General features: G+C 43.1%; 1 protein-coding gene across 1 annotated transcript in view; it reads right to left on the bottom strand.

The window, feature by feature from the left end:
* The window catches only part of SLC1A3 (solute carrier family 1 member 3), a 35,892-nt gene extending 32,027 nt beyond the window's left edge, over nucleotides 1-3,865 (bottom strand). The window contains exons 1-2 of the mRNA XM_053408428.1: nucleotides 3,608-3,865; nucleotides 1,698-1,983 (exon numbers count right to left, since the gene is read on the bottom strand). Coding sequence (XP_053264403.1) covers nucleotides 1,698-1,878 — 181 coding nt within the window. The 5' untranslated portion in view covers nucleotides 1,879-1,983; nucleotides 3,608-3,865. The remainder of the gene's footprint in view (nucleotides 1-1,697; nucleotides 1,984-3,607) is intronic.
* Nucleotides 3,866-9,125: the final 5,260 nt, after the last annotated feature.

Here is a 9,125-nt window from a genome sequence, read left to right as displayed (position 1 = left end):
CGAAAAGGGTGGAAAGCTTGGGACACAATCTGCACGTAGTGCAAACTTTGGGAAAGTGGTCCGTGATTCTGTGCGTCTTCTCACTGAACCAGACACCCCTATTAATATCCTTGTGAAATTCCCACAGGAATATATCCGTGATGTGCAATCTTTGCAGAGGTTTGGGAAGCAAGCTGGGTAAGCCTCTTTCGCTGTATTCAGCAGCCTTTCTGTCTTGCTTTTAATAATAGCCAACACCTGATACTCTCCAAAATAAAGAATGCGACTCTCCAGAGTGCAAATGATTTTTGTTTGCAGAAAGCAGAACCCCAGAAATCAAATATTTTCATACACACCACACTTTCGTGAATTCTTTTCTTCGTATAAAAATATTTTCTCACAAAAGGAACCCGACAGCGATGGCTCAGAGAGCTACTTTAGGCGTGCCTAAGGAGTTGGACGGGCCTGGTGGGATCAAAATGGTTTTTCATTTGAATGGTGGATGAGAACGCTGTATCTTTTTAAAGTTTCAAAAAGAGATTTGCCATGAGGCAAATGGGGACTACCAGCCCAAAGTCTTCTTGCCACGTAGAACTAGCGACCACACTGTTCTGTGGATTCAGGCCACTATAAATTCTTATCTTAAGTTTTATATATATATATATATATTTGGTGGATTGTAAACACAGCAAGGAAAATTCCCAAGCCAACTTTTTTCTTTCATCTCACCGGAGATATTCAAAATATATAAAAAGTGCAAACATTGCCCTAATCAGCTTTGTAAACAAAACCCAATCAGGTTACCTTCCATAACCATTATGCAGGTATATATCTTAATAGCTACTGAATTGCATGAGTAACACACAGATTTCTTAAAAAAAAACCCCAAAACCAAACAAACCATAAACTCCTGACCTTGGCTGTGTGGCTGTAATTCTTTAACTGTGAGGGGGGAAATAGCTTAATATTGAGGCTGTTATGTTCTCATTTTTGGATCTTTGTTCAAAATTAAGAGATGCTGGAAACTTTGCTCTAAGAGCTACCAACTGGAATTTAAGTATGAATACCAGCAGAGGAAGATCAGCCTGACCCAAACAGGGTATTACAAATGCTTATAACTCAGCCCTTCATTCTGGCCTCAAATAACTGATTTCCTCTCTTCTACCTTTCTTTCCCTTTACTCCTCTTCCCTTTTGAGTCTTGCCTTTTTAGTTTGTAAGTCTGATGGCTGGCCTCTTTCACTCTCTTTTTATTGAAGTGAGCTGCTTGGGGAGACAATAGTTGTCTGAAACGGTCTGAGAAGCAGGATAAAAATATAGTAAATAAATACGTAAGAGAAACACACCCTTGGGAAATTGCGCTGAGGCAGTAGCCAATTTTCTTTAATTGTTAAGACGGATTAAGGGCTCATAAAAAGCTGCTTCTAATTACGGGCTTTTTTTTAGGAATCAGTAAAATAACTCAACCATTTTCCTTCTGATTTAACCCCCTTTGAGCTCTACTGATTTAAAACATGGAGCAGTGCAACTGCAGTCAGAACTGCAAACCTGACCATCAACAGGGAAACTTTCACCAACTCCTGAACAACCCAGAGTGTTTGGATAGAAAACTTTCCAAGCCAGCAAGTTCTTCTCAACGGGGAAGAAAGTGGACAACAGCAACCACTCTGTCCAAGTGATGTTTTTTCAAGATTTGTTGCCTCAGTCAAAATTACTCACCCACAATGACAGCAATGATGGTGAAGAGCACAAAAAAATTCCTCAGTAAGTAACTTTTGACATCATCCTTTGTGATGCTCTGCACTTTCTTCTTTGCCAGGAGAGTACGTTTCCGGACTCCTTGCTGAATGCGCTCCATCCTGTTGCCTGACCTCGTGTCTTCACCGTTACTTTTAGTCATCTATAGCTCACAACGCCTCTACTTTATAGATTTGCTGCTGTTAAAATCTCTGTGGTGGGGAGGGGGGTGAGAATTCCTTTTCCTTGATCAGTGACAACAAAAATCCTAAGAGAGAGAGAGAGAGAGAGAGAGAGAGAGAGATTGAGAAAGCCGAGTTTTCAATAACTGCCTTCAAAACCATGCAGTAGAAACCCAACTTTCAACTCTTTTATGCAAACATTTTTTAAAAAAACAAACAAATAATAATAATAAAGGCATTGTAGTCAATATCAAATAATTTACCGGTACATCACAACATAGCAGAATAGAGTCACTTGTATGAAGAGGGGCGCGGACACAATCCAGCTATTTTAGGGCACAACAGTATGCATGTTTATTCAGATATGAACTGCACTGTGTTCATTGGAGCTCAGCTAAGCAGCATATTAATGCATCCTCAAAGTTCCAGTGCTTAGATTAAAGAACTGGTTTAGCACCTCCACTAAAAGCAACAGGACTTAAATTTGGCTGCGTTGCGTCAGGATATCTTATGGTTGCTTTAAAATTCTATTTATTTCAGATCAAATTACTTATTATTGTTTATTGGGGGGAATCATACCACACTTTAGCCAAATTTCACAGCTTTTGTGCAAATCATTTTTAGTTCTCTGCTGACAGTATATGAGTAATTTGCATTATCTTGTACATGACACCAAACAAAAGCATGCAATCCATTCATCTGCTGTATTTAAGAAGGTTGCTCTTAGACATTTTCCCACCCACAGGTATGCTGCAGTCTGCATATCAACTCAAAACAGGACAAATTAGAGTTTAAACCCCTATTAGTGGGACACTGCTTGCTTATTACACATTTACACTCACAAATACTAATATTTTGCTGTAATGCAGCCCACACATCAAACACCTGATTCTAAAGGTGTGCGTGATTGGTTTGTTTTTTTAATCTTTGACTTAAATCCAACTTCACCTTCCACGTTTGATCATAGTATTTAAGACAGCTGTTCGCGTCTCCCACTGCAAAAGATATGAGGCTGACTCACAAAAGATTAGAAATGATGAGAAGCTGGGCACAGACAACATGATTTTCCAATTGTATCAACTGCTTAACGTCTCTAGTAGCTGCTGGTTCCCAGCTACCGCAAACCATAGAAGTTTTAATAAAGTTTCTCACAAGTACCCGCTGAAGCATTCATCCTCTCAGCCGCATTGAAATATTAATTTCTGCATTATTTAGAACAAATTAAAGTTTCCCACTGTCAGCTGGTTATGGAAAGATATCGTTTTGGGGCGGGGAAATCCTGTGCAGAACTATTTTTTAACCAGAGCTGCAACCCTGTACACCTTTTTTTGGAAACAGATCCCACTGAACTTCGGGGAACTTACCTTTCCAAGGCGACACTTCACAGGTTATTACGCTGTTAAAGAAACAGTCGCTCTTATCCCGCATCTCCCAAATCAGGAGCCCCCCCCAACCTGTCCGTATCGATACCCAGGGTGCAAGGAGTACCCCAAAGGAAGACAGCATCCACTGAGGCAGGAAAGGACCGGGGGGGGTGCCAAGGGGAGAGGAAGGCGTATGCAACTGGAGAAGGGATAGCACAGCGAGACTCTTAACCTCGGGGTCGCGGGTTCGAGCCCCACGTCGCGCAAAAGATCCTTGCACTAAAGGGGGTCGGACTACACGATCCCCTCGCAACTCTACAATTCGAGATCGAGAGCGCGCGCTCACCTTTCCAGACTGCGAGCGAAGTGGGCAGGAGGCAAGAGGCGAGATTCCCTCGGGATCGAGCGGAGTCCACGCGGGGAGGGTCGGAAGCTGTCCGGGGAAGCGGGAGCGAGTAGGTGGGCCGGGGGGCGCAGGCTGGGACTCTGCTGGAGGCAACTTAGGAGCGCAGCAAGTTAAGGAAAGGGGAGGAGCCGCGCCGGGCAAATGTGTGTGTGCGCGCAGGCGGCGCCGCCGCCGAGGGGCGCTGGGAGGCGAGCCTGGCGAATACTGATGAGCCTCCGCGCTCCGCAGCCGGGGTGGCTTTCCTTTGTGCGCCCCCCGCCCCACTTTTAGGCCACTTTCACGCTTTGTCAGTTCAGCTTCCTTGGAAATGCAAACTCTGGACCCGGGAGAGAATGGCGAGCGCACAAGCCTCTCCTCTTTCCTTCGTCGCCTTGCCAAACGAGATTTCTGGGTCTCCAGATAGCGTTATGCAGCATTATATACATGCATCTATCCTTTTAGGATAATAATAATAATAATAATAATAATAATAATAATAATAATAATAATAATAATAATAATAATAATAAAAAAATAGTGGTGCAAGTGTGCGCTCTCTTTTCAAAGCTTCCTGTAGGAGGTCAGGAAACGTGCTGGTATTTTTATTTGTGTGTGCGTGTGAAATCAATGCTCTTTGAAAGCTGCCCCAGAGGGCGAGGAACCTGTCTGCGATTTCTCAGGCGTGAGCGGGACCAGGACAAGGGAAAAGTCAACAGAAGCACAGACGGCTCTTCTTCCTTTTGGTTTCCCTGCCCTCTCCCGTGACTCGTCGTTACGCTGCATTCAAGACAGGGCTTGTTCTGTCAACGTTTTCTATTAAAAGCCTCCCGAAGTAAATTCAAGCCCAGCCGAAACTTTCAGCGCTTGAGAAGGCGTGAAAGGTAACGAGGGAAAGGACAGCTGCTTCGAAGTTTCTCTTTTGCTTTCCTGTAATTTACTGCGCACCCAGGATGCAGACTTCCAAAGAACGAGCGCATTTTAAGATGCCGAGCGAGACGTTGCACAAAGTTTAAGAGGAATGCTGGTGGCTCCTTCAGGCCACTCATAAGACATTTCCATATTTATTTTTACTCTCATGGAAAAAAAATGCATACCTCTATAACTGCAAACTTCTTCCCTGAGGTCACGTCCATACCATACATTTAAAGCACTCTTATATCACTTAAGAAGTCATTGCTTCCCCAAAAGAATCTTGGGGACGGTGGTTTGTTAAGAGGGCTGACCTCAGAGTGCTATATTTCCCAACATCCATCACAAACTACAGTTCCCGGGCTTCTCCATGACTGCTAAAGTGATATAAGAGTGCTTTATGTAAGAATATAAGACTAGCTCTGATGGATCTAGTCAATGGCTCATCTGGATAGGTATCCTGTTCTCACAGTGGCCAACCAGATATTTGTGGGAATCCAATAGGCACCAGCACTTGCCCCTTCTGCAGTTTCTGGCAACTGGTATTCAGAAACATACTGTTTCCAATCGTGGAGGCAGAGTATAGCCATTGTGGCTAGGAGCCATGGTGAGGTAGCCTTACCTGCCCTGAATTTCATTTATTAAATTTGCATGCCTTTCACCAGTACAGTGGTACCTCAGGTTAAGTACTTAATTCGTTCCAGAGGTCCGTTCTTAACCTGAAACTGTTCTTAACCTGAAGCACCACTTTAGCTAATGGGGCCTCCTGCTGCCGCTGCGCTGCCGGAGACCGATTTCTGTTCTTATCCTGAAGCAAAGTTCTTAACCCGAAGCACTATTTCTGGGTTAGCGGAGTGTGTAACCTGAAGCGTATTTAACCTGAAGCGTATGTAACACGAGGTACCACTGTAGTTCTCAGCGTGGTTCACAAAATAAAGATATAAACCCAAAGCATCCAAATTAGAACGAATAATCTGTGCACATGGTTAAAGATTTGAAGAGAGAACAATTTTGGGGGGGAGGGGCTAAAGGGGAGGGAGGAAGGGAAAAAAATTAGGATAAATGACAAAAGAATATACTGTTATGCATAACTAATAGGAGGAGGATTTTGATGCATGTTATTGTTAGATTTCCGACTGAATGATTTTTTGTAAGTTATTCGACATCCCTGGATGAAAGTGTGATTATAAAGAACGGAAAAACAAAAATAAATTAAACAAAAAACAAAATATCAGTATAATGAATCCTAAAATAGCAGTAGACATATTGCCAGAATTTTGTTGTTTGCAATAATGGAAGTTCAGGTAGAATGTATATTGCAGATCAGGAAAGGTAGCACTAACGTCAAGAGGATGGCAGCATAGTTAATGGGCAGAGTCAAGGAAGGTAAGAGAGGGAAGAAGGTTTCTCTCAGTAAATGGAAATCTTTAAATCTGTTTAAGCTATGTTGGGGGCCATTACTACCTCTTGTGGGAGCAAATGTCATAGTTTTACTATTTTATTTATTTATTTCATAACGTTTATATACCACTTGACAGTAAAACAAAAGCAAAAACCCCCAAAGCAGTATGCACTGCGTTAAGAATTACTTTATTTTGTCTGCCCTGAATCTTCCATACTTCAGCTTCACTGCATGTCCCTGAGTCTTATAGAAGAACATTATGCATGAAGTGAAGAAAGTGGATACGGAGAAGTAATTGTATACGCCTCTATCATGTCTAAACTCAAAAAGCCCGAAATGTTGTAAGCTTTCCTTATAGGGAAGGTGGTCATTTTGATTGCCCTTTTCCAAACCTTTTCCAATTTGCCCAGTGGCTGAAAGACACTGACAAAACAACCCTAGATATGCCTACTTAGAAGTTCAATAAGGTTCATTCCCAGGTAAGGGCACAGGACTGCAACCTGAGTGTCTGTCCAGAAAATAATCAAACTGAATCAGAACTGGGATAGGTGTGGGGCCAGCTCTATCGTTAGGCAGAGTGAGGTAGCTCAGGCATCAGCAAAGTGTGTGTACCATGCGGATAGCTCTGCATGGCAAAGGCAACCCTCATTTGTGCTGCTGTGTTAGTGTTGAAGTCAGATTAAATGGCTAGCCCAGTTGGCCTCTGTATATAGAATTTTGTGTATATAGAATGTCTCAGACTGGTGTGTTACAGATAAGATGGTGAACTATGGAGGATGTAGGAACCAATCAGAACGGACAGCAAAATCAAAAAGTGCCACATGAATTTACCAATAGATGGAATGATATTAGACTAGGAAGCTAGCAAACAGTACTTTTCGCTAGCAGTCATAATTGAAATTGGAAGTGTGCAACCCATTGAAAGTCTGTGGGAATAGGGATGATGAACCAGTAACACTCTAGATGTTGCTGGACTCCAACTCCCTTCATCCCCAGCCAGCATGGGTAATGCTTAGGAATGATGGGAGTTGTAGGCCAACAACATCTGCAGGGCCCCATCCCTGTGCTATAGAGGCACCATTTGAATACACACCCAGTGGCGTAGCGTGGGTTGTCAGCACCCGGGGCAAGGCAAGTAATTTGCGCCCCCTAACCCGTGGAGCCAGGTAGGGGCAGAGAGCTGCGAGTGCGAGCGCGCCCTCCCCCCGATGTTGCGCCCGGTGCGGCCGGCCCCCCCTGCACCCCCCACGCTACGCCACTGTACACACCCACACACCCCAATAACCTCTAATTGTTTACCATACCCAGATGATGTGTCCAACTGATCTCAAGTTGATGTGAAATATCTGCATGTTGACTGTGACACAAGGTGGACAAATTTGAGACAGATCTGCTGAGAATTGCAGTTTATGCATGCAATGGTGTGACTAGTTAGAGTGGGACTCAGATTCTTCATGAATGCAATTTGGTTTTTTTGAGCAGTGACAGTGTTTTGTATGTAAAGGACACAAGTCATTTAAACTACCCAGCCAAAAAGGGAAAAAGTTCATTGTATGCAGCGCCTGATGTTATCATGAATTTGCAAAAATACACATTTATGGTCACAGAATCAGTAATCACAGCAATCAAGACATATACAAATCATTTGCAGCAATAATTCTAATTTAAGAGTGCTCGTAGCTCAAAGTTGCTGTTGTAGTAATGACTGTTATAGCTACTCTTTAGCATTTGGACATTTCTTTGGCAGGAGGGGAGATATTGTCTATTGTGGTGAAAGAAACGAGCTCTGAGAAAATATGCAGATTTGGTAGCAAGGGAAAATGCAGCTTCAGGTTTTGAAAACAGGATGCCAGAAAGTCTTACATGCTGTGTATGCAAACTGCATGTATACACATAGCCTAGTCACAATGGCTGAGGTCATCACAAGCCACTCCATTATGTGGTTTTCTATAAAATACCACATTGCTTTAGATTATCCTTGGCAAGTATGCATCCAGAATATGTGGTAGGCACACTTTTAGAAAATATTCTTGTTATGATAAGGGAGGAAAATAATTCTTTCATGGACCTGGTAGACTAGTCTGTAGGACAGCAAGATCTTGGATGACATCATCATCATAATCATTTACTTATTTACTTACGTACTTACTTACTTACATACTTGTACCTCACTCATCTGACTCAGTTGCCCCAGCCACTCTGGGTGGCTTCCAACACAATATAAGCACAAGAAAACATCAGACATTAAAAGCTTCCTGAAACATGACAGCCTTCGGATATCTATGGAAGTCATATAATTGTTTATCTCTTTGACATCTGATGGGAGGGTGTTCCGCAGGGCAGCTGCCGCTACCAAGAACACCCTCTGCCTGGTTCCCTGTAACTTCACTTCTCACAATTGAGGGAACAGCCAGGAAACCTTCAGAACTGGTGTCTGGGCTGTACAATGGGGGTGGAGAAGCTCCTTCAGGTATATTGTCCATTTAGGACTTTAAAGGTTAGCACCAACACTTTGAATTGTGCTCAGAAACATACCGGGAGCCAATGTAGGTCTTTTAGGACCAGTGTTATATGGTCCCAGCCCCTGCTCCCAGTCACCAGTCTGGCATTCTGGATTAACTGTAGTTTCTGAGTCACTTTCAAAGGTAGCCCCATGTAGAGCACATTGCATTTGTCCAAGCGGGAGATAACTGGAACATGTACCACTCTGGTGAGACAGGTAGGTAGGGTCTCAGCTGGCGTACCAGATGGAGCTGGTAGACAGCTGCCCTGGAAACAAAATTGACCTGCACTTGGTTCCTCATCTGTGGAAGCCTCTTCCCAGGGAAAATGGCTAAAAATACACCATCAGAGATGCTTCAGTGAAATGCATGCCTTCTTCCACCATAGCAATGGTGAAATTAAGTACATAAACTCTGAGGAAGAAGCAGAAAATGCCTACATTTTATACTGGAAATGGGGAAAAAGTTCTTAGTCGTGCTAAAAGGAAGCGGTGCCAAATTATCTTGACATGGCGACATCCCGTTCTTAGGAGCGAAATGCAAAATAGCCCTTAGTCTGCTTAATGTACTAAAATTGAAAAGAGCCTATGAGAGATGAGACAGGCACCTTAGAAAACAGAATTTAAAAGGCAAAGCAATCCAGGGGAAACAAGAGACAAGCTCATTA

The sequence above is a fragment of the Podarcis raffonei genome, chromosome 11, assembly GCF_027172205.1.
Source record: "Podarcis raffonei isolate rPodRaf1 chromosome 11, rPodRaf1.pri, whole genome shotgun sequence".
Classification (NCBI taxonomy): Eukaryota; Metazoa; Chordata; class Lepidosauria; order Squamata; family Lacertidae; genus Podarcis; species Podarcis raffonei.
This window is presented reverse-complemented; position numbering and strand designations above follow the sequence as displayed.